Source organism: Rhizophagus irregularis, chromosome 5, assembly GCF_026210795.1.
Source record: "Rhizophagus irregularis chromosome 5, complete sequence".
NCBI classification, from domain to species: domain Eukaryota; kingdom Fungi; phylum Glomeromycota; class Glomeromycetes; order Glomerales; family Glomeraceae; genus Rhizophagus; species Rhizophagus irregularis.
In genome coordinates this window covers 5,375,817-5,401,850 of record NC_089433.1, presented here as the reverse complement: position 1 = coordinate 5,401,850, position 26,034 = coordinate 5,375,817, and the positions used below count along the sequence as shown (strand labels likewise).

Sequence of the window (26,034 nt, the reverse complement as noted above, 5' to 3'; positions counted from 1 at the left end):
TTTCAAAAAAAAAAAATAAAAAAAAAATAAAGGGTAAAAAAAGTATTTTTTTCTTTTTTCTTCTCCAGCCCGCTGGTTTATTAATATATAAAAAGGATCTGATGGATAAATAAGTACAAGAAAAGGATTTTTTATACAAAATAATAAAAGTAAACTATATACTGTATATAGAAATAGTTAGATAGATAGATATATATATATATATAAAATTAAATATATGAATTAATTAAAAAAAAATATTTCTCCACAAACTTTTAAAGGTCGAATGAAAAATAAAAAAAAAAATCGACTATAAAGTAAGAGAGAAGAGTGAGAGTGAGAGTGAGAGTGAGAGTGAGAGAGTGAGAGAGTGAGAGAAATAAATAAATCGAACAAAAAATATTTTTTTTTTAAAATAAAAAAAAACGTTACATAATTAGTCAATTATTGGAAAGTACGTTACGCTAAGCATTTTTAGGGAATTATTGAAATGATTCTTTGTGAATAATTTTTTTTTTTTTTTTTTAAAAAAAAAAAAAACAATTATTATTATTTAAAATTATATTATTTAAAAAAGGGGGGGAAAAGGAGAAAAAGAAAAAAAAATATGACGAAGTGGGTACATAAAAAAAAAGTTAGTATGAGCTAGTTTGTAGGTTTTTTGACTCGGAAAAAAAATAAATCTATTAGAAATGACAATCATTGTTGCATTGTACTATTCTTTTGCCCTATTTAACTAATAAGGGCACTCATTGTATAGACTCATGATGATCAAGTGTAATCGGACACTGTTTTAATGGAGCTCATGATTTCGTTTCAGTCTAGGTAATTCTAAATTGGTTTTTATTATATGCATTAGGCACTAAGGCGTTTCTTTTTTTTCCTAAACGTAGAATAAACCTCAAATAGTTTTCGTGCAGGGACATCTGAATTTTATGTCGAGATCATCTAAATTTATCATTTTTTTTTTTTTAAAGTTGATAACATTATAATCATTTACAGGAAAAAAAATACATGTCACGAGCCTTGAATTTAAATAGCTGTCATTTTATCTGTCATTTTGTTGGGGAAAGTCCTTTTAAAGGATATCCGGGGAAATCTGGCATTTAAAAATTTTATTTGCGAACGGATACCACCGACTGGGCAATCCTGCATTTTTTTTTATCTGCTTTTTTTTTACGCAAAGCCTTGTGGATTTTCTGTGGTTTAATAGGTTCAATACATTTGAAACTATATATAAATATCAAATGTATTTTTTCTCGTCATTTTTTTTTCTCGCCAATTTTTTTTTATTGCCATATTGCCAATTTTTTTTAATAATAACGAGATTAACGAGAAACCTATTTATTAAATCTTTTATCTAAGAAATGTAATATTATTAATAAGAGGGTAAAATTAGTTGCTTCGGCAAATTAATGGTTGAATGCTTACTGAAACAAAGGAGATTAGGCTAAGACCGAATCCTTTCATTTGGCGAAAGTTCATTCATCGAAAAGCCGAAAGTCTCCGAAATTTATTTTATTCAACAAAAAATACAAAAAATCAATGGTTTCAACCGAAGAATTTGAGAAAATACTGTAATAATATTAATGAAGATGAGGACGAAAGTTACCTTTGTTTGTATGATGGAAAACATATTCCTTTAATACCGTTATTTCCATATTTCGTCGTTAATCGTTACGTAGGGTTACACTTACACCACTAATTTTTTTAAGAGAGCACACGTGAAATTTAGTAGACCACGTGCCGAATTATATAGTATAGTATATCGGAGTAATTTTGGCGGCGCAATCAACCTGCGTTGCTGTAGACCTTTATAAATGCTTTAGGTATAGAAAGCATGATAATTAAATGACGTGGCAAATAAAACAAAATGTTTTAGTATTGTTTACTGATCTCTACAAAATTTCATCTAGTTATAACTTAAATAATATTAGGTAGCATAGTAATTTCGTTTCTTTCTGCTCATCAACATACTGAACTTTAAGCATTTTATAGAACCACTAGAATTTTCGATTAAATAGCTTAATCGGAGGATCCTAAATTGTTGGTATTTAAAATGAATGTAGATTTGATTCTTCCTTTGTTGTCACATTTTCCTTAAAGTTAGTTAAATTTTTTGTTAATTTTGTATTTCAATACCTGTAAACAAAATGTTTATGAATAAAGTTTATATAAACAACGAAGCCAAAACTTAACATATTATTCCATGTATCAGCTAACATTTTGTAAAAACAATATAAACTATATCTGCAGAAGCTAATGAATTGAGTGTATACAATTAAGTTTACCGGTTAATACTTAATACTATATAATTATGCATTTATGTTAACTTTATGCAATACTGCAATACGCGACAAAATATAATATTTTAAAAATTATTTTGTGATTTGCAGTCGAAATTTAATCACGTGTGTCTTCCGATCAAGCCACTGACTAATGAAATTTTACAATAATTTATTTTTTCTTTTGTCATCTTTCTAGTATATTTCTTTTGTATATAGAAGATTGGCGATCTTATATGAACCGGCATATGAAAATGTAAGTACCTAAAGATTGATTCAACCTTTTACGTAGAATATCCCATGTAGGGATTGGAATCGAAAATCGAATCTTTTCAAGATTTTTCTTATAGACGACCAATCTGACTTTGAATCAGTTTCTAATTTCAGCAAAAATAATCAGCAATTGGCCGGCATGAAAAATTACTATGGAGTCAGGTTAACTTATATGTAAAAAATTGCTGAGAATCGATTCTTGAGAATCGATTTTACTATGTTTTGTCGATTTTCGATTAATCGATTCCAATCCCTAATCCCATGTTATTATATTCCATTGATATCGAACTATATGTAATTTTATTTTTATAAATTTGAATTTTTTTTTTTTAAAAATAATCTATTTTAAATTTTTAATGGGTAATAATTATTTAGTGCATAATTGGAAAATCAATTGGTGGAAGTGAAAGACCGATCTGGTGTCCTTATTTGAATACTTTTTTTTATGTAGGCAATTAGGATATAATGTAAAATTAAGAAATAAATAAATGAAAGGAATGAAAAGTAATTTTAAAATAAATAAATTTATTAAATCCCAAAGACCCAAACCCGCTGACTATATTACTATTGGTCAATTTGTGTCACGTGATATTAAATTGAGCTTCCATTTAATTCTGGCCGGCTTTACGATTTGGGATTTGGGATTTGGGATTTTGGAATCTACAATTCGCCATTCCATATATATTTCGGCATATATTTTACAGCTGATTTCATAATATATGGGACACCTAGTCACATACCGAGAGACAACTCGGCATATTCGATAAAATTCGGTACATTCTATAAAACTCGGTAAAGTTCAGAATAAGATAAAAATTATATTGTTAGATTCAGAATACTGGTCCGAGCGCAGTGGTGTTAGTTTTTGAGTTATGCCGAATCTTACTGAGTTTCTCTCCGCATGGAGTAAAAATAATGGGTGTCCCGTATATTATGGAATCAGCTGTAATAATATTTTTTATAGAGCCGTTCCACAAATCAAAATTTTTTTTGTTTGACACTGTTTGAAAGAATGTGATGAACGGCAAAAATAAAATTTTAAATTGTGCATAAAAATGTTAAATGCAAATACGCAAATACTTTTATTATTCCAATGCAGTTACAAACCCATACTACACATATACATTTGTTAAAAATCATGACCCTACGTGTACAAGTAATCTAATTAATTACACAATGTGATTTTGTTGTGAAGATGAAAGTTACGATAATCGACAAACAAATAGCTCGTTAAAATGTTCACAATATGTTCATATCTTCATCCTGAAGAGCAAATTCTTGATGCGGTAGACATATGAGAACCTACTGGCATATCGAATATGAGTGTACAGTATCTGTTGGACTGGAATATAAAGTAAAGTAAATATAAATAGAGCCAATATTACGCACAGATTATTAAATGAGAGGAAGAGAACATACCTCAAAAACTCACGCAACAACACATCAAGCCAATAAAGGTCATGGTCTTTTCTGAGCAAGGTGCGCGGTTTTGCCCCGAGAGGCCACGATATATTCTTGTTCATTGACGGAGAGTATCTGTCTTCATCGCTTTTTCCACACCAATCAAAATCGACGAGCATTGCCCGCTGATTTTCTTCTGTGTCAATAATCAAAATATTTGAAGCGCGGAGATCCGCAAACACAAAGTTTTTCTCATGTAGCAATCCAATGGCTTGCTTAATATCTTCGTAAATAACCTTACAAGACTCAGTCTTGATTTCGCCTTTAATGAATTTTTGGTCAAGTGAAATAGCGGAAATATACTCCATGATGACCATCTTAAATCCCAAAGAGTTTTTGCTTCATTATCATCGCTACAATAGAACAAATCTGGGGCACGAAAATACTCGAACAGATGTTGTGTGCTTCGATATTGTATTTGGGTGTAAATTTTACGACAATAATTTGACCATTTTCTTTTTTTGCTTTCCAGATAGTTCTTGTATGATCATCAAATATTTCATTTATGTAAGTGAAATTAATATCTTCTCCTTTGAATGGGAACTGTCGAATATAAGGAAAGAATCGTTGATCCGATGGTGTCAATTTCAAATTTTGGTAAAACAAACTAAGCTGTTGTAATGCACGAGATAACGAATAAAAAAGACGAGCAATTCGTCTCACTTCATCAAAGTCTTGTAAATTTATTGTGAGAGGAATCAAGTCAGTCAATGGCTGAACTACCACCCTGCTAAGGAAGACACCTCCGAGAATACAAAACCACGCACCGACCATGGCGATAATGAAAGATGGAGCGCAACAACAATTTCGGATTTGTTCAACCTAAGTAAAAGATATTAATTACTATATGACCATGTGAACACATGGATTTGAACAGCATTAACCAAAGGATTAAAATTAAACATACATTTTGTTGAGACCAGTAATCTCTGTAATATATCGCTCCTTGGATGGTGGGATCATTTTTACTCGAATGAACGAAGAATAAGCCTGATGTAATCGTAAATATCCCATCACTCTTACACTTTTGCTTTATTTTCCCGGACTCAATCAACAATATGGCTCCAATTTTTCCATAAGTATCACTCTTATTTTTTCATTCCGTTCTTCCTCATTATCATAACTATCTGCTGCTGCAAGAATAAGTTCCTCAGTCCATATCAAAAAATCAGAAGTTATTTCCAAATTTTCATTATGAAAATCATTAAGAAATAAGCTAAAGGTGTTATTGAAAAGAGCAATAGGAGGACCGGTGTTTTCAAGCGGTCGACCATTAAGGATTGGATTTGTTTGTTGATCCTTAAAGAACTTTTCAGGTCTGGCTTTAACCGAGGGGCTATTCGCCTCAAGGCCACACCTGATACTCTATGAATGAGAAAAAAGCAATAAGAAGGCATGAAGTATAACTCGACCAAACATGATACATGCAAAGTTAACCTTTTATAAGCTTTTGCCGTTTTAACATGTCGTTATCTGCATTAGAAGGAGAAAGTGAATGAGCTCCTACTTGGCCTGGTCAGGAAAGAAGCGTAAGTTTACTTAATCATTGTTAAAAATAATACAGAGTGAAGAAATTGTTGCTATGTTTATTAAGGTTATAGCACAGTAAGTACAAGCCACCGCGTTTATAAATTTATTAAGACTCGCTTACCGGTAAAGAGTTGCTCTAATGTGTTAGACGAAGTAGGCGCAAGATTAAATATTATTGGCATATGATAATGAAGGAAAGTTACGCTATATAACGTTGATTAAATTTGTTATACAGTAACTTACCGGTAGGAACTGGTGGTTCCACGACAACGTGGATATAATCTTCGGAATGGTTTTGATCTTCAGGCCAATAACTCTCAATTTTTCGCATATCCTTTAATAAAACTATATTTTGGTCATTCTCGTTATCTTGAAGAAATAGGCTTTGAATCTCGTTAATATTAACAGTGTTTTTAAGCATCCATAACGTGAGTCTATCTGCATCGACATTAGCAAAATCATTTGGTTTCTTATTTTTGATAGCTTTTTTGAGATCAGAAACTCGATTATTCCTTTCTATAGTAATGTTAAAAACGGATCCTCCTCGAACCAAACACCATAATAAAATCTGTGTGCCAGAAATCGACATGTTTTATGTTTATAACGAAAAAAATTTGTAAGGGATCAGATTGAATCAATTGTTTAATTACGCAATTGTATTCATATTTAATGGTGTCATTCAATCATGTGCCAATTGTAGCCAACAAATAAAACTTTATCCCATGATAAAAATAGTTTACTATTTTTTGTATCACCTCAAAATTGATAATCTGGGACTTTTCGTTTTTTCTTAAAAAATATTTAATCGTTACAATTAATTATTGTGAAATATTATATTGTGTTTTTTAACAAAAAGTGATGATGTTTTCAAATACACTTTTTAATTTAGCCAATTTCATTGTTATAAAATAAAAGAAGAAAATTTATTTATCGCTGTTTTCAAATTAGTGCGTAGTGCGACCCCTGTGCGTCATCCACTGTTTACACAATCTGGAGAATCTGGAATTTTCTTGAATAACTATGCAGAGAAGCGTGTGATTACCAGAGGAAATCTTGGGAAATTTCAGTTATTTAAGTAGATTCACTTGAAAATATGACACACTCACTTAGTGTTCCGAAGGGGTCGAGTCGGGTCGGATTTTGAGGTGTATTAGAACTCGACCCGAGTGTAAAAGTAACGACTCGGATTCGACTTGACCTGATTATAGTCTGACTCGGATAACCCGGGTTCGACCCGTCAAGTTGTATTTACAGCTGTTTTCATAAGACCTGGGACAAACTAAATTTTTGAACCCGATTCGCCGATGGTATTTTTAGCTGGGCACGTGATCCTGATTTGATAGTTTGATTTGAAAATTTTATTTTGTCCCAGGTCTTATGAAAACAGCTGTAATATAAAAAAATTTAAATTTTTAGTTAAAAATATAATAAAAAGATTCGGGTCGCCGGGTCAAAAAATCAAAATAAAGGTATAACACGAATCTACGGGTCGGGTCATCAAATCATGCGACCCCAACCCGACCCCTAAATACGAGTCGGGTCAACAACCCGGGTTTGACCCGACCCTTTCGGAACACTTATATGAGTGATACACAATTTTAAAACTCGCACATAGGAAAATATTTGAATTTTTGTAGGAATTCCTTCGGAGATCGCTAATAATTGACCCTTCTCTACTTATTTATCCAGGAAATTCAGGAATTTCCAGATTTGTGAAAACCGATTTCCTTAAGGGATGACATACAGGGGGTCGCACACTCGCACTAATTTGAAACAGCGATAAATATAACTTTCACGAATTTACACTAGCGATAGTCGCACGGACGTAAAGTAGTTATTTATTATCTGCTAAATGAGTCACTGATGTATGGTTTTTTCATACATGTTAATTTCTTTTTTTTGTATTTTATTCATTAACAGAATTCTTGATTCAATAAATTTACGGTTATTTTGATGTAGCGGATATTTGCTGCATATTATTCATAATAATTATATAGTACATTATGAATATTATAAATACACATTACATAATTGCTGCATTTAACTGTGAAATCTCATGAAATTCACGATGTCTAAGCCATGTACTGTATGGATGATCGCTAGTCGAGAATTTGTACGAACTAGAAATAAAAAATTATACGCATGTACTGTAAATAATAAATATTTTCGTTCCAATAGAATGACAATAAACAAATGGTTATATTAATATTTAATTTTAACATTAATGTTTTTTTTGCATATTTCCTAAAAATTTTGTGCATATTTGAGAGTACAATATTATTTAATTTAAAACTTTTCTAAATTTATAAATTGGATCTATAAAGAAAATGTAGCAAGTAAGATTTTACAGCTAAATACAATCGACATCATATTTTAAATCTATCGACTATCGCTAATAGGTAAAATCATGTCGGATTTATTATATATTAGGATTTTTTTTTAAAAAAAACAAATACAGTATGTATATCGGTATTGAATTGCTTAAAACTTCTTAAATTTTGATCAAATTATATAATAGATAAATTCATTTTCATTTTATGCAAGATTATCTAATCGAAATAACGGTTATATTATATATTGATTTTGTTTACAATATATCTTATTCATACATTTTATAATTTATGAAATCGTGCCGTTTAAATTTTGTATATTGCAATATCACGTGATCGGTGATCGTAAAAAAATGCATTATTAAACGAATATTCAAAATATTATGAAAATAGTGTGTTAGTATACATAGAAATAAAATTATAAAAATAGCGTGTTTTTTGTGCCGAATCAAGTATTTGAATAATACCTTTTTTCTACCTTGAAAGTACTTTTTATTGCCTAATTACTCCTATTTACGTGACCAATAAAGTTAGTCCATAGTTCTATGGTCCAATAAAATTTCCTATCTCGGAAACAATAAAGCGATTTTTATGGCAAAACCTATACAATATACCCTATATATCAATTAAATATGTTAATAATTTCCCGGTTAAACTTTTTTTAAAAATGATCAATTTAATTTGTCCTAATATTACTTATAAACCAGTTATTAACTGGTCTTTTTTTTTTTTTGAGCTTGTATGGATGTGTAACATACAGTGTTATTTAAGCTCAATTAATTTGTTTATTTTGCTTATAAATCAGACATGATGTTCATTTTGTTTTCACTTTTCTTCCTTTTTTTCTTTATATACTATTTTAAAAGTGGAAAACTTAATAAAGTTCCTGTGAAAAATATATGTAACGTATGCTTGAAACCTTCCAAGAACAAATGTACAAATTGTAATCAAATATATTATTGTTCTAAAAAATGTCAGAAAAAAGACTGGAAAGAGCATAGAAAGGTGTGTGGAACAGTTGGAACCGAGCTCATCATACCAACAAGTTCATCTTCATCTGAAATGCGTGAATTTATATCGGATTTGATCTCTGATGATGTTGTAGAAAATTTCAATGTACCTGATTTTGAACAAGAATATGCCATTAAATATCCACATGAAAAGATGCATATTCAATTCCTTAATTCTGCTCAATCATCAATAGAATATCTTCAACTTATCGGAAGATTCATAGACCATGATCCTGACGAACCTGACCCGAAATATATTATGAATAGATGGAATGAATTTTCTGAAGTTCTCATAAATTTTCTCACAACTCCAAGAAAAATTGGTGATATTTTTACCGGAAAAATGAAATCTCAATATCTAGGGGGTAAAGATGTGGCCGCTCAAAGCTTTAGTAGCATGTCAAAGCTAAGTTTAACATATGACCAAGGCAAGGTTCATATTGCTGTCGGTTTTGTAGATTTGGATTTACTTTTACAAGCTGAAATTACTCAGAATATGAATTTTATTGAACAACCAAATAAATTCATTGGGTATGAAGGATCTGTTTATGCGGTAGCAAAAACTAATGTGATTAAAGAAATGATGGTGAAAAAAGTTCCAATTCGATCAATAATAGAAGTGTGGTTCTCTTCTGTATGGACAATGGAGACTTTAAAATACTTTGAGAAGGCCGTCAAAAGTGTCTTACAATTCGGAGATGCACCTAATGATGGTCCACCTAACCCAACAAAAAAGGAGCTTCATCCAAAAGTCAGATCTCTAATCTCTCATTGGAATAAGTCTATCAGATCACCAAAATCTCACCAAGAAGCGCATAAACTCTGGACAAAAACTTTTATTTCAGAAGATAATGTATTTTTTATTGTTGCTAATCTTGTTGAGCCACGAGATCGTGTACAAGTTGCACGTCATATTCTTACTGGTGAGTTCCCCCTTATGGATGATCAACCACCAAAAAATCTAATCGCAAGCATTACAATGTTCAATTGTAATAACGGAATTTTACCACATTCTTCAAATGAATTCATGCTCCAAATGATGCCAATGGACACCATTTTATCTAAGAATCAACGTAAAGAAATCAGCTTTTTGAATGCAATTTACAACTTCCTTGAAAATGCGATTATAAAAGTTTGCAATTGGTTATCACCACTTGAGGGACAAGCTGGAAAGATTGAAATTTATCTACATTTTCAACCTGTTACCAATGATAATTCTGCATTGCTTGTCTCCATTCGTCAATTAGATCCATGGATAATGTCTTGGAGTAATATTTGCGATTACTTTTATGTGCACGATTTTCATAAGATGCTTCGCGCCTGTTCAGGAAATGATACAATTCACATAATGACATCGATCGATTGGTTTAAGGAGGTATTTGGTGCGCATATCATGGAATATGATGGTAGGGTTCGTCACGGGATGTTGATTGATGCACAAAAGAAGATTTCGATGGCTGAAAAGGTTGTAGACCCATCTGGATATTTCCAATATACCAATGTTATATCACATCCGTATAATATTGGTGATATATCAGCGATGATGATGGTGAAGGAGAATTGGCAAAATTATTTTTTCAAAGATCAGGACTTAAATATTGGTGATTTTTCATTCATACCATATGCTCATACACATAAAACACATACTCTCTTGAATATTTGTTATACATATAATAAGAAAGATTAATATTAAACCTTATTACAAATAAATACTTCTTATTATTTTATTTTTTTCCTTGTAGATGTTCAATTCATTGTATAATGTTTTAGTAATAATTATATTTATGATTTACAATATTCGTAGTGAATGAGGCATATTAAAATAAGTTTGGACTAACAAATTATGTTCAATTACAAAATGTGTTTTTCGTTATAATTATAGCGCATCATTTGTACTTATTTATGTTTTTAAACTTTAACAAGTGAAAACTCGTGTCCATAACATAATATATTTTCGAAGCTTATTATATTTACATGTCGATTCTTTTTATTAGCCTCAAGCTTTTCAATACGGTAATAATTTTATCCTCTTTCCATCTTGGCAGGAAATCATTCAATTTATGTAGTATATACAGTAATAATGATAAAATCAGTGGTATAATTATAGGTTGTTAAAAGTTAAATATAATTATTCATATGAATAAAAAAACTAAGTATAAATTTATCCAAAGTAAAGTAAAAATAGAATATTTTACATATAATACGTACAGGTGCGTATTATGATAATCGAAAAATCGATTAATCATAAAAATTTACATCGCATCAATAAAGTATCTACACTAAATACATGACATAAAAAAATCCTATAACTCTTATCAGTGTAAATACTTAACCTATTTATACCCAATATAAAAATATTATATATAAAATTTCTAATATTCATTTTTCTGCAACCGAATATCTAACGATCTAAATTAATTTATAAATGACTAATTATGAGAAAAAAATTTTTTTTTTTTATAGTTCTATCCTAAATTATTTACGATAGGTTGTAATAGACCGAAATTTTTTTCTGAAATTTTTATGGATTTTTTTTTTTCAAACTAAAATTCTTTGTTGGGTGACGTCATCCAAAATTTCGTTGAATTTTTTTTTATTACTTATGAATTATTAATTATTAACACTAATAAAAAAAAAGACTTAGTTACTATTCGCATTATTATTGTTTTTATTTATTTGGTTGTTCCCAACCTCTATATTTTGATAATAAACTTTCTTACATTAAATTTTTGCTATTGATTATATTGATCATGCGATCATCATGCATATTTGTATTTCTAAGCAGTCCATATTTGACTCTCCGCTTTATTTAAAATTATTTAAGGCAAAAATGATTATTGTTTAAACTATTTTTTTTTTACTTTTTTTTAAAAAAAACAAACTTACTACGTGACGCAAGACGCAATAGTTTTTTTTATCGAGATCACCTTCGTCAGAGTCATATGATATCTAATTTCTCTAAATCAGAGTAAAGATGACTCATATATCAAACTCTCACATGTAGACATATCGCGTGATAAGAAAAATAATATAAAAAGGGGACACCTTCCTAACAAAAAAGACACTACCTAATAAAAAAACTCTTACAAAAAAAGCTTCTAACAGACGGGAAACAACTGTCTGTTGTTTCCGAGTTTAAACTCTCCTAACAAAAAATACAGATAGGAAATGTTGTTTCCGAGTTCTAAACCCTCCTAACAAAAAAAAGATGACGCTAACTCCAAACCCGAAAGTTTATGATGTTCACTTTAGCGCTCTTGAAGAAATTAAACCAATAATTTTCGTAATTATCAAGAACCATTTTATAAATTTTGTATTATACTCCTCAAAATAAATAAATAAATAAATAATTGAATTTTATCTCTTCTTTCCTGACTTTAAAATAGAAAGAATTATCTCGGGTTTAACGGCTTTAAAGAGTTGCAAATAGATGACTGGAGCCCATCGTACGAGAACCCACCTCAAGGTTATATCTTTAACTTTAAAAGTGAAGCCTTGGTTAAGGTACCTGAATATAAGTCATCAGGTTCAAATTCACCGTCTTGAAGATATGGTAGTTTGTCTCAAGAACCCATTCAACAAACCTTTAGCACTCGTTGGCACCCGAAAAACAATTTGTTATCGGAAAAAACTTTACGCGGAATCACGTGACTTCTAATAACTGGTGCAACGACTGCAACGTCACATTATTTCTCGTCATCCCTCTTCCGGACCTCCATTTTTATCTAATATAGAGGTATGTCGAACCATTTTTCGTAAAGCTAAAGAGAGTGGGCTTTGCCTGCCTCTTTCTGGTGAAGGTGAACAAGTGGATGCAATGATCAAGGAAGTTATGGCAACCTTGCGAGCTGGCAGGTCTAACTATGATAACTCTGTTAACTGACGGACCTGGCTGAGAGATACGGATAAGATCTTCTCAGTGTTGAGGTCTACTGTTCCGCAATGAGGAATAGTTATGTGCCTTCCTCAACTTCTTTCATGCAATGATTTGTTTTCATTGAGGACTTTTGGATTCAGAGAACTGGAAGCGCTTCGTGGCCACAGTTTTACTGTGAACGTCCTTCTCTGTTTTCAAAATTTCTGGATGATAACAAATCTTTGTGTGTCCAGGAGAGATGTCAGCGAAAGGACACAATAACCTAAAGCTGTGTTTTTGTAAGTTCTTTCAAACAGATACTTGTAGCTATACCTTTTATTGTGCAGTTTTCAGGAACGGACGGTGAAAATATCGACACTAATATATAGGAAGAAGATCCGGACTGCTTCATTATGTTACTTGATACTTTAGAAGGATACTGCCTCACGTCACCTACCAGATGGCGGGACGAAATTTTTAAGTAGAGTACTTAGCAAAAGCTAACCATCCCTTTTAATTTATAGATGTCCCACAAGAAATGTTAATTTATAGGGACCTGTGGAATGGCATGAGCGGAAAGAAATGCAACAAAGAGAATTCCACTTCAAGAAATTAAATTGGTTCTTATTGTTTCAATAGAGAACGTTCACATACTTTTTTCGTAAATTATGCATCAATTTTTCTAGGAAATTTTGAAGTTGAGGTGTGTGAACAATATTAAAAAAAGATCTTGTTAAGAAAAACAACAATTTTATTATTTACGCCTATAGTATAAGTATATTGTAACCTGTAATCATCGTAATCACGTGATAATAATAAATTATTCACATAATTGTTCTCATAATAACTGGACAATGCCAAACAATAAAAGAATTTTGATCTTTGGAAAATTTCAGAAATAGGCCAAACTAAAAAAAAAGTTAAGCTGATTTTTTATTCTAGTTCAGTGCCAAGCTTCTGAAAAAAAATACATATATATACACAAATGCATATATTTTTAAAAAAATTCTATATATGTATAAAAAAAAATTCTTTTTTTTTTGTCGTTAAACAATAAAATTTAAAATCAGGCTTTTACCATTTTTGGTGGCTGTCAAATGTAAAGGCATAAAAATCATTTGTAAATAATAATTCAGAAAAAAAATGCGCGCATGTTTGTGTTACTAAATTGGATTCTAAAATCCTATTTTAGTTAATTTCGGGGATGTATATCATACGTCCAGGATTAGTTTATCCCTTATTGTATATTTTAGGGAAAATTTTACAAATTATAGATAAAAATACAGTAAATCTAGATTAATAATATATTATTATTAAGAATTCGACTGGTCAAAAGCTTTGTGAAAAAAAATATAGTTTTCTTATTCGGTGATGACGAACAAACTGATGATAAAGGCTTTCAAGATAGTAATAAAGAAAAAAACTGAAGAATCTCAGAATAAATTTATTAAGGTTCAAGGAAGGAAGATGCACGAATTTGAAAAATGGTTGATTGGAGAAGATATTAGAAAGATCGAAGAGAGAAAAGATCATTGGTTAAATAATGAAAAAACGGATTCAGATGATGATGAATTTATCAATGAAGAATTACAATTTGTAAAAAATTATGAAAAATCACACTCTGATCGTTTTTTGAATGAATTATTAGAGGATTGTCCAATTTGGAAAATATCAAAAAAAGAATGACAAATACTTCATGATTATTGGCATGCAGAACTTGATGAAGAAATATTATTGAATTTACAAACTGTGCATGAAGGATGTCGTCAAGAGTTGAATGATATTTATGATGAAGCGCGTCGTTAAATATTATCAAATAGTGATGTTATTAGTATGACAACAAGTGGTGCTGCTAAATTACAAAATTTAATTAGATATATTGATCTTAAAATCATTATTTGTGAAGAAGCTGGTGAAGTTTAGAAGCTCATATTCTTAGTGCGTTAACTCCTTCTACTCAACATTTAATATTAATAGGGGATCACAATCAACTTCGACCTAATGTTTCAACATATTCTCTTAGTATGGAATTACAAATAGGAGAATATTATCAATTAGATAAATCATTATTTGAAAGATTTGTTGATGGTAATAATGCAATTACAATTGAAAGAACTCGACTGTTAATTCAGAGACGTATGAGAAATGAAATTTCTGATTTAATCAGACGTACAATTTATGAAGATTTAATAGATGGAAAAAACACTGCTAAATATCCAAATATATGTGGAGCTCAGCATAAAGTATATTTTATTGATTATAATCACCCAGAAGATAGTTTTGGTGATTCTGGGATACAATCTCATGTAAATATGCATGAAGTTAAAATGGTTGTAGAAATGGTTAAATATTTTGTTAAAAATGGATATACTAAATATGAAGATATAGCAGTGCTTACTCCTTATTCAGGACAATTGATCAAAATCAAGGATGCTTTATCTAAATCATTTTCCATTGAAATTGATGAGAGAGATGCAGAAAATATTGCTTATATGGAGAGAGAAGAAAATAATACTTCAAAACCATTAAATCAACGAGTTACTTTAAGGACTGTTGATAACTTTCAGGGTGAAGAAACAAAAATAGTTATCATTTCATTAGTTCGTAATTGTTCTGGTAATAAAATTAGTTCTATCGGATTTCTTAAAAGCAAAAAAATGGGGAGACCATCACGATTCACGACTGTCATCTGACAGTGACCTCCTCAACGTACATAATCCTGCCTCCTGGCGGGTATCCCACACGTTCGTGCCTGTCATCAGACGACGGATGATACTGGAAGTGCAATAAAAATGGGGAGACTATCACGACTGTCATCTGACGGTGACCTCCTCAATGCAAAGAATAATTGAATAATTTTTTCTAATGCTTTTTTTTCACTTTTTTTTAAGTATCGGCTTTGACCCTTCACTTTGGATCGGTAAGTTTCAAAATTTTCGTTTTTTCGAAACTTTGTTTTTTAAAAAACCAAATTTTTCTAATATTTTTTTTCTCTTTTTTAGGTATCGGTAAGTTTCAAAAGTTTCGTTCGAACTTTAGAAACTTTTTTTTTTAAAAAAAAGAAATATTATTATTAATATTTTTTTATATTTCTTTTTTTAGGTATCGGCTTCGACTTTTCAATTTAAATCACCAACTAGAGCATTTGGTTACGCCGCCACCGGACAGTAAGTTTTGAAGTCTTCGGTTTCAAAAATAGATTACAATTTTGAATAATATGGTCTTCTCATACTTTTTCATGTGAAATTGGCAATAGCAAAGTTAAGTGGATGTGGACAGATTGATGTGGAAAGATTGATGTTCAGGTAGAAAGCAAGATTCCACAGATTCTCCTTCAAGTATTGATAATGGTTATGTCGATAATTGTGAACAAAAGAAAATGCTGATTTTGGTAAAAAATTAAATTTTAAATTTTTTAACGTGTGATCATTGCCATAAATTTATTTATTCTTATACATGCATAGATATGATGATGAAACTGCCTAGTGATGATGATTCAGAAGATAACCCAATGGTAAAATCCTATCAGAAAAATCTAGATTGTATTTTTCAAGGAAAATTTTATGGTATGATTGTATGAATGTGCCATAGTTAACCCTCATATCAAATAATTCGATAGATTTTTTTGTACCGAAATGTTGATCATATCCTGGAATGCATTAGATCATTGACAATCATTGTTAAAATGAAAATTTGTGAAAATTTGTGCATTTTTATGGATTAGATTTTGCATTTAATCTAACCATAAGTCCAAATTTGGATGAAAAAGTCTCAACTAATTTTATATAATGTTAGTATAGCGAAATTAACGTTTTTAGATAAATATACGAATTTATTGAAACCACGTTATCGGTAAAGTAATATAATTAATAATTTAAAAGGTTACGAATTAATTTCGCCAAATGAATCTAAGAAAAAACAATTTATAATGTTTTGGAATAATGGATTACAAATAGGAAGAATTTTTGATGAAGAAAAAAAGGGAGAAGAATATATTATTAGACATTATATTGTTACAAGTGATAAACAAAGTATTTATATGGAAGTTCAAACTTGTTCTGGTTGTAATTTTGCAAATGATACTCGTGAATCAAAAAAATGGTTATTAAAGCTTAAAACATCTAATATGTTTTTAGTAGGAGAAAAAACAAAAAATTTTACAGATAAATTTGAAAAAAATAAAACATTAGTTCTACCAAAAACTCAATACGTAGATATTTTTCAGATAATGGAAATAAATCAACAATTAAATTTAAATCCACAATATTATCAAAGTTATGGACTCAAGGTTTATAATGAATTTTCAGAATCAAAATGTTAATATAATTGATAAATATATAGATCTATCTTTAAATAAATCAGATTTATTATATTCTCAAAGATTAATACTATCGTTAAACAATTTTTAACTTATATAGATGGATCAGCAAAAAACATAGGCACAGATAAAGCTGAATCAATTTTTGGTTTTAGTACATTTGATTTGAATTCGACATTTATATTAGATCAATTTTAGCACTATTATGTTCTATAATTATATTACCAGATAATAGTAGAATAACTATTCTTACAAAAGATAAATCGTTAATAGAAACATATAATAATTATAGAATTAATAATTTTTTTTCATTAACAAGTCGACAAATTTTTAAATTAAAACACCATAATTATATGTGGATTATAATTTTTGAAATTGTTAAAACATTATCATTAGATGTTAATATCTTACTTGTTCAGGAAAATGATCTTAATTTTTCGATATTTAATCAACATTTGAAAGATAAATATAATTACATACAACATTTAGGAATCAATATTAAAACAACGTCACTATCATTAATTAAATTTTTTCCTAATTGGAATGGTGTACCAATAGAATTAAGTTTAAGAAAATTTTTAAAAATATATACAAATATTTTTAATCTGGAACAATTTTTAAATCTTAATCGAAATTATAAATATCGAAAACTACAAGTAGATTGGGAAATTACATTTTATCTGCTACAAGGAGATCAAGGTACTATGCATACAGATTTTTATGAATCTAAGTTAAAGCGAAAAAAGATTCAATTTCTTATTGAAGAAATACCTACAATAGAACATATTAAAAAATCATGTTTTTCAATTTTTAAAGATCGTTTTTGTCCAATATGTAATATAGAAAAGAAGAATTTAATCATGTTTGGACATGTAACCAAAGATCAGAAGACAATTTTATATTAATTCAACAGATAAAACAAATTTTAATTGATAGTATTAATGATCAAATAGAAAATCAAGCATTATATGTAGAAGATATTGATTTGCCAGATTTACCTTTTATTTGGGATAATTCAATTAGAGAAGATTTTTTTACAAGTATTGATATAATAAAAGGAATAATTCCTTTAAGTTTATGTAAATTTATTAATGGAAAATTAAAAAATTATAAAAAAACAAAGGAAATTTTATATAATTTCCGGAAAATTTCTTTCGATTTAATTAGAGATTTTTGGAATGAACGATGTTCTGTCTATCATGAAATTAATATCGCATTAGGACTTACAAAAAATGTTTTAAAAGAACAATATGGTAAAGAAAAATGTATAACAACAAAAAAACCTCCTACAGATAAAAAATATAATGATACAGAAGGATTAGTTAATTACATTAGATATGGAGGAAAAATAATTGATTACTATAATTGTTGTGTACTATAATAGCGTAGCTCTTTGTTATTATGTTTATAGAATTTTTAATTTATTAGTAGTAGTGTAGTTAATTAAAGGTGCAGTAGGTGTTAGTGTAGTTTATAAACGCTATTAAGGTTGATACGTCTTCCAGTAGTCCATCAGGTAGATGGGTGAAAGTTGTTTATGGGTCGGCAGTGGGATTTAGATCGTCTCGTAGAGCAATTAATTCTTATCCCCCCACAACTATTTAGTAACTAGTTAGCTAGAGCTTTATTTTTGTAACTCGCGTTTTGTATCTTTATTCTAAAATTAATAAATATATGAGTTGAACCTTAAAAAAAAAAAAAAAAAAATAGCGAAACTAACGTTTTTTGGATTTTTTTTTTGATTGAAAAGGAAATAACTTCCCATTTTTTGGTTTACCTTTTTCTCTTTACGTAAAAAAATCATTTTTTTTTTTGTTAAAAAAATAAAAAAAAAATTTATAAAATTAAAAATGGAAATGTCTTTCCATTTTTGATTTACCTTTCTCTCTTTTTTCTCTTTTTCGTAAAAACATTTTTTTTTTGTTAAAAAAAATCAAAAAAAATTTACAAAAATAATTGGCTGATTCGTATTTTTATAGTTAAGACCCGATTGATTGGCAAGTCATGTTGTACATCTAATTAATCGGAATTTTTTTTTTTCAAATATTTATTTTTTTTTTCAATTTCTTTGGTTTTTTCTTTTTTTCAAATTTTGTCATTTCTCTTTCGAAACACCTTTTTCTTTTCCTTTTTTTTTCTTTTTTTAAAAATTTTTCATTTTTTTTCCTCTTTCTTTTTTTTTGTTTTTTTTTTCATTTTTTCTCCATTTAGATTCCAAAACCGAAAAATTATTATTATTATTTTTTTTTTATTAAATAACTTATATTATTTTTTTGATTTTTTTTTTAGACCGATTTCTTTCTTTATTTTTCCCCCAATTTTTTTTTCTTTTTCTTTTCAAGTTTTTTTTTATTTTTTCTTTCCTTTTCCTTTTCGGTTCCCTATTTTTCTTTTGTCCCTTCTCGTAAATTTTTTTTTCAGTTTTTTTCGAATTCTTTAAACCTTTTTCTTTTTTCAGGTTGGCTTTGGCTTTTTTCCAATCTGAAAAAATTTTTTCACCTTTTCTTTTTTCGGGTTGGCTTTTTTTTTCAAACCAAATTTTTCACCATTAGGTTTGGATCGGGTGATCAGATCGGTGCTGCAGGCAACGGTAAGCACCTTTTTTTTGTTTCTTTTTTTCTTATTGTAAATTTAGGATTTTTTTCTTACTAATACTTTTTACCCTTAATATTTTTTTTTTTTTAACACAGACTTTATTAGTACTGTACGTCTGTACCAATTACATTGTAATTAAACCCGTATTCACCATATATATATATAACAAAGTATCTATTTTCTATTAAATTTATATTGAAGCCTACATTAAATAAGATTTAGCTAATTTGAAACTTGTAATTACTAATTATTTCAATCCATTTTTTTTATTTGTTTTTTTAACCAATTTCTTTTTTGATATTTTTTTTCAGTTTTTTTTTAAACTGATTTTTTTTTTAATTTTTTAATTTTTTCTTTTAAAAAACAAAATTTTTCAGGTTTTCTGGCTCACCCTTTCCTTTTTGGGGTTGTTTTTTCTAAAACCAAAATTATTTTTCAAATATTTTTAATTTCCTTTATAATCTATACTATATTCTTTTTATATAATTTTTCCATATATTTTTTTAAAATTATTGTTATATAAGTATATTATTGTTTATTTAGTTTTTAGACTTGAATCTAGGTCAGTGATCAGATTAACACTATGGCATTACGCCGTTATGGTTAGCGCCTTTTTTTCTGATTCTTATTTTTAATAATAATTATTTTCCTAATTATCGTATTTTTTTGCTAAAATTTTTTTTGTTCTTTCAAGTAATATAATCAAATAAATGATTTTTTTTATTTGAAAAAACATGTTTTGCATGACTTTTTAGTTAGGATAAATATATATTTTTATTTAGTAAAAATAAAATTAGTTAAATTGAAAATTAATAAATTATAATTTTTAAATTACATAGATGATTTTTTTTATCTAAATGATTAGTATAATATTTTTTTAATATTGTTTATTTCTTTTATTAATAACAAGTTATACTACAATAAAAGCATTCAAGAAAAAACAAAACATTATTTTTATCCAATAAAACCTTAATTGCCGCCACTCAGTTATACAAAATGATCTGCAATCTATAATTAATCTTTTGTTGGACATTTTTATATTAAATACTGTTGCTTCTGCACAAGTTTAAAAAAGTTTTGTTGTAATATAAATGCCCTAAAAATACATTATAAAACGGTGTTACATTACTTAGGTATAGTTTTATAAGCCAAAAAAAAAAAAATTTTTTATTTTCTTTTTTTTTAAATATTATTTTATTAATCTAAGCGAATAATTGGTGTAAAGTTACCTAAAATATGAGCTGGAATGGTGACTTCCTCTAAAGTAAACTCTTTAAATTTTATAACAAATGAAAAAAATTTTTTTTGTGACATATTCACGTTTGGCATTATTGATTGGTAAATTATGGTTGCATTAAGCATGACTTATGTAGGACAAAATCGGAGTTGAAATGTGCCGATTGACGTTAGAACTTGCTTAATCAATTTTGTATCGTTATTAACCAAGTGCCCTAATAAATACATAATCACGAAAATTTTACATGAATTTATTAGTAAATAAAGCTTACTATTTAGTTTCCTCTTTTAAATAGTTCTTACTATAACGAAATAAAATCGAATGGCAGCTTCCCTGCTAATAAGTCAATTTCTTGATAAATACTTTAAGATTATCTTTACATATTTTTCATTATTAACATCCTGAATTATTGTATGATGTTGTAAGATGTTAAATAAAATCTCGTTTTTAAATATTATTTAAAATTTCTAACCTACAGTACATTATTATAATTTTCTTTTTATTAAATTTTTTATTTTATTTTTACATCGTTGTTAATATATTTCTTATGTTATGCTTTCCAACAAAAGAAAAAATTTCATCATAAATTAATAAATATGATATTAAAAATATAATAAATGTTCCTTTTTTTATCATATAACACCTGCTAAAATTACCTTAATGTGGATGGATCAGGGGTATAATTATTATACGACATAGTACCAATATTTAGCATATCATACTTAACACTAGGAAACGGAAACCGTTATCAAGTCCGAAGCATTGTACATCATCACGTGCCGGACGGACAACAGGACATTTGTGAAACCGATACGAATAATATATAGTCCTTCGTTACACTTCGGACTAATAACGTAAATTTGGACGATTTTTCTGGAAATTTTATCAAATAATATTTTATTTCCTGCCAGAAAAATTTTACAAAAATTTTTTTCCTTTATTAAATATGTTGTATTGTAGTATAATTACAGAATTCAGCGACTACTAGGAAACGGAAACCATTTTAAGTCCGAAGTGCGTGCTGTTTAAGAGTACGTGCCGGACGGACATAATGAACATTTGTGACCTTTGCATAGAAGTATAGAAGTATATCTATCTATGTCTAAACTATATTACTGTATTAAATATTTACTTCAAAGCATAAAATATAACCAGAAAATTAAATTTACATTGTGTATTAGATTTAATTTAAAATACTCAATTATTGTTAAGAATAATGCAAAAAAAAAAATAAATATCAAAAAACATCAGCTGTAAAGAATCATTTTTGATAAAAATGATGGGATTTTATTCAATTAAATTTACTTAGTTTATTCATTATTTTTCTTGACAATTTATAAAATGATTAATATTTGAATTGATGATTAACTTTCTTAAACACTTTCAACTCTCTTCATTTCATGATAACAAATTTTGACTTAGTACTTAAAATCTAGATCATTCTTTCCGGTTGATTTATGCTTGGGTTATTATTAGGATTCAGGATATTGGGATTCGAGATATTTGAGATTCAGGATTCGGGAAATAGATTTCAAGAAATTGGAGTTTGGGAAATATGGATTCGGAAATTGTATTTTTCAGAAAGGGTCCAGTTTGGGAAATTAGTATTTGGGTAATTGACTTCGGGAAAAGATATATTCAGGAAAATGGCATTCAGGAAATGTTCCGACAATGCTTTATAATTATAGGCTTGGTACACATGCACTTGTGTGTTTTCAAATCTTAATTTTTTTTTACATATTACCATAACGATAAGAAAACAGAAATGTCAGCTAACATAACAACTAATCTCCCTCTTACTCCATTAGAAACAAATATAAATATTAAATGATAATAGTATAGTTAATAATATTTAAATAGATTGGAGGAGATAAATATTAATGTTAATTAAAATAGTAATAAGAGCAACAAAGGAAAATGGAATTTATTTTTTAATACATAAAAAATAAATAATAATTTTCGAACTTAAAAATACAATATTCAAAATATGATGTATTTATCTTCATGAAACCTGTAGTCCGTTAGATACTTAGATTGTCCTTTTTAAAAACATTTATTAATATTTTTATCGTAGAAATGGATTTGTTAATATAAGAGTTATTTACTACTTGACCATAATTTTCACACTTTATTCATTCTCAATTTTTTTACGCCTCATCAAAGATTAGTAAGATTAGTGCAAAGGTAATATGGAAAATGTGGTCTCCTTTCAAAAAATATATCTCTTAATACATAATTAAATAAATATCATTTACTAAGATAAAAGATAAATAAATTTTCTTTTTGTTTTAAAATTTACTCAATTTAAAATTGCATAATAAAACTTTTCAAGATTATTATTGATTTACGTATATACAATAAAATTTCGATCCTTCAATGTTTGATCATCTTCATAATATTATCTTCTCCATACGGAATGCCTTACATTTCTTTCATTTATCATATTTACTAGACAAGGTTCATTTAAACCAATCATACGATATTATTATTTATCTTCCTAGCGTAGAGACAAAAAAAGCTTACTGTATGTGCGAACTATAATCTGTAACCTTGATTTTCGTTAATTAAAAATATATTAATTAAAATGTTTATTCCAAACTAATTTATTTTTGATATATAATTTGGCAATGATTTTCTATTATAGACTTATTGCTATTTATTTTCTTGAAAATACAGAAAAAAAAATTATATGATCTACATTACCGAAAATAATTTTACTTCGCATTTTTCATTTTAACCATTTCGGGTTAGATGATGATCAGCTGCTTACGAATTTTCTTTGTTACAAAAATAGTAATTTTTGTATACAATAGTAGTACAAATAAGTAATACAAATAAGCAAGCGCACTTCGTTCAATTTATAATTTTTTCTTTTGCCATAATAATTCTGAAATTTATTTTTGAGTAACGTAGTTATTTATTTATATTAACTAAAATTAAAATTATAAACCACAGCTCAATTAATATGGATGAAACCCCAAAAAATTTATGGGTGAGTACTGATTATAATAAATATCTGGTAATAGCAATTTAATATTTTTAATAATTATAAATTATTTTATTGAATTTTTGTAGTTAAAAATATTAATAATTTATTGTCTATTAAAAGCGCCATGTTACAATTCCTACTATTGATTCAACTATTGAATCAGAAAATGTAGATGAAAGAGTAGTTTATATAGGAGATTTAGAAAAAAGAAAACAAGCATATGGAATATGTGGAGAATGTAAAGAACCTGGCACTGGAGAAGATTGGTGTCAATCGTGTAATGCTAAAAGATTTAAAGATAACTTTAAAAATTGGACTAGTGGAAATAAAGATATTGATGAATTTATACAGCAATCACAACTTAATGCTGTATATCATAAAAAATATCTTGAATGGATACCTTTTGAAAAATTTCAAAATATCACTTATATTGCGGAAGGTGGTTTTGGTAAGATTTATTCAGCTGAATGGCCTGAAGGATATATTTGTACTTGGGATATTGAAAATCAAAAATGGTCTAGATTCAAGAATAATAAATATGCATTAAAAAGTTTGAATAATTCTTCTGATATATGTTCAGATTTTTTAAATGAGGTAATTTAAACTTACTTTTTCTTGTATATAAAGTTTGTTATTTGCATTTATTTCAGTTATTAATAAAATTTTTCCTTTTTTATGATAATTAGATTAAATCTCATCTTCAGATTCATCTTGTAGATATTATTCAATGTTTTGGAATTACTCAAGATCCAAATAATAAAGATTATATGATGGTTATAGAATATTGTGAAGATGGAAATTTGAGAAATTATTTAAATAAATCTGAAAATTATATAAATTATAATTCAAAAATTTATAAATTACAACAAATTGCAAGAGGACTTTTAGATATTCATAATGCTGAAAAAGTTCACAAAGATTTTCATTCAGGCAATATATTAATAGCTTATAGTTCTTCATATATAAGTGATTTAGGAATGTGTCAACCAGCAAATATAAAGCAAACAGTTAAAGAAGAAGGAATTTATGGAGTATTACCATATATGGCACCAGAAGTTTTACGTGGACAACAATATACAAAAGCAGCAGATATTTACTCATTTGGGATAATAATGAACGAATTTCTTTCTGAAGAAATTCCTTTTAATGATATTCCTCACAATGAATTTTTAGCTATTAAAATATGTAAAGGACTTAGACCAACAATTTCTAAAGACATACCAAAGTTACTTGCAGATTTGATGGTAAAATGTTGGGATGCTGAAATAAAAAATAGACCAACCACTAAAGAGTTGTATCAAACACTAAATGGATGGTATAATGGTGCCAAAGGTCAAAATGGTGAAATTTATTTTCAAATCAAAGAATGTGATAAAATTAGAAAGGAAAAATTCAAAAACAGGTCAAATGAAGATAAATCCAAAAGCTTCAAAACGCATCCACAAGCAGTTTATACTAGTAGACTTTTAAATTTCAAAAATCTTCCAAAACCAGTAAATTCTTCAGGTTTATCATCTTTTCAATTCAGTTCAGGTAATTAAATTTTATTTTGTTTTATCAAATAATCCATTTTACATTATTAATGTTATTTTATGATTTAATAGATACTAGTTATACTGCTCAATCAACATCAGCAAATCCAAGTAAGTATTCCCTTTATTATTATAATTATTTTATTTAAATTTACTAACATTTAAATACTATAAATTCATAATATACAGTTTCAGAATGCTTAGATGTTCAATTAAGTGAATTAGGTAAGTTATTATTATTTGTAATTTTATTGATATTCTATATCTAATTTATTGTTTTTTTTATAGAGCTAAATGAAATTTGTCAAGATGGTGAAGATAATATTGAATGAAGTTTCTTTTTATGTGAAAGTTAAAGTTAAATAGTTTAAATATTAATTCGTGTATTGAAGTTAGTTTACTCCTATTTTTTTTCATTTATACTTTATAAATTTTTATAATATATAGTACATATAGATTTAACAGATTTTATATTTAAGAATATTCTATATAAATAAAGATTTTAAACATAAAACTGTAACCAAAATTCATTTTTTTTTTCATTTATCTGTTATGTTTATATTTTATAACTTAGTAAATTTGTGAAAGAGTGAAAAAACTTGTTACCGTATTTATTAATAATGTTGATTTTTTACAAAA

At 27.8% G+C, this 26,034-nt stretch overlaps 6 protein-coding genes across 6 annotated transcripts; 5 read left to right on the top strand and 1 right to left on the bottom strand.

Annotated features, from left to right (window-relative positions):
• Positions 1-3,795: 3,795 nt before the first annotated feature.
• On the bottom strand, positions 3,796-6,117 carry OCT59_025681 (uncharacterized protein; the record flags this gene model as incomplete). Its single annotated transcript, XM_066140246.1, has 7 exons — positions 3,796-3,871; positions 3,957-4,260; positions 4,385-4,820; positions 4,906-4,988; positions 5,054-5,355; positions 5,462-5,510; positions 5,772-6,117. The coding sequence occupies 7 exons, from the start codon at positions 6,115-6,117 to the stop codon at positions 3,796-3,798; spliced, it is 1,596 nt and encodes a 531-aa protein (XP_065992245.1).
• Positions 6,118-8,668: 2,551 nt separating this feature from the next.
• Positions 8,669-10,555, top strand: OCT59_025680 (uncharacterized protein; the record flags this gene model as incomplete). Its single annotated transcript, XM_025329880.2, has 1 exon — positions 8,669-10,555. One exon carries the CDS (start codon positions 8,669-8,671, stop codon positions 10,553-10,555), a length of 1,887 nt encoding a protein of 628 aa, XP_025189607.2.
• A 3,540-nt stretch (positions 10,556-14,095) lies between these two features.
• OCT59_025679 (uncharacterized protein) lies at positions 14,096-14,410 on the top strand (the record flags this gene model as incomplete). The annotated part of the gene is made up of 1 exon (XM_066140229.1): positions 14,096-14,410. The coding sequence occupies one exon, from the start codon at positions 14,096-14,098 to the stop codon at positions 14,408-14,410; it is 315 nt and encodes a 104-aa protein (XP_065992244.1).
• Positions 14,411-14,557: 147 nt separating this feature from the next.
• On the top strand, positions 14,558-16,008 carry OCT59_025678 (uncharacterized protein; the record flags this gene model as incomplete). Its single annotated transcript, XM_066140221.1, has 6 exons — positions 14,558-14,636; positions 14,702-15,340; positions 15,616-15,644; positions 15,727-15,732; positions 15,827-15,891; positions 15,981-16,008. 6 exons carry the CDS (start codon positions 14,558-14,560, stop codon positions 16,006-16,008), a joined length of 846 nt encoding a protein of 281 aa, XP_065992243.1.
• Positions 16,009-16,652: 644 nt separating this feature from the next.
• On the top strand, positions 16,653-17,045 carry OCT59_025677 (uncharacterized protein; the record flags this gene model as incomplete). Its single annotated transcript, XM_066140214.1, has 1 exon — positions 16,653-17,045. One exon carries the CDS (start codon positions 16,653-16,655, stop codon positions 17,043-17,045), a length of 393 nt encoding a protein of 130 aa, XP_065992242.1.
• Positions 17,046-23,839: 6,794 nt separating this feature from the next.
• Positions 23,840-25,727, top strand: OCT59_025676 (uncharacterized protein; the record flags this gene model as incomplete). The annotated part of the gene is made up of 7 exons (XM_066140210.1): positions 23,840-23,893; positions 23,984-24,311; positions 24,444-24,457; positions 24,550-25,396; positions 25,468-25,506; positions 25,585-25,620; positions 25,684-25,727. The coding sequence occupies 7 exons, from the start codon at positions 23,840-23,842 to the stop codon at positions 25,725-25,727; spliced, it is 1,362 nt and encodes a 453-aa protein (XP_065992241.1).
• Positions 25,728-26,034: the final 307 nt, after the last annotated feature.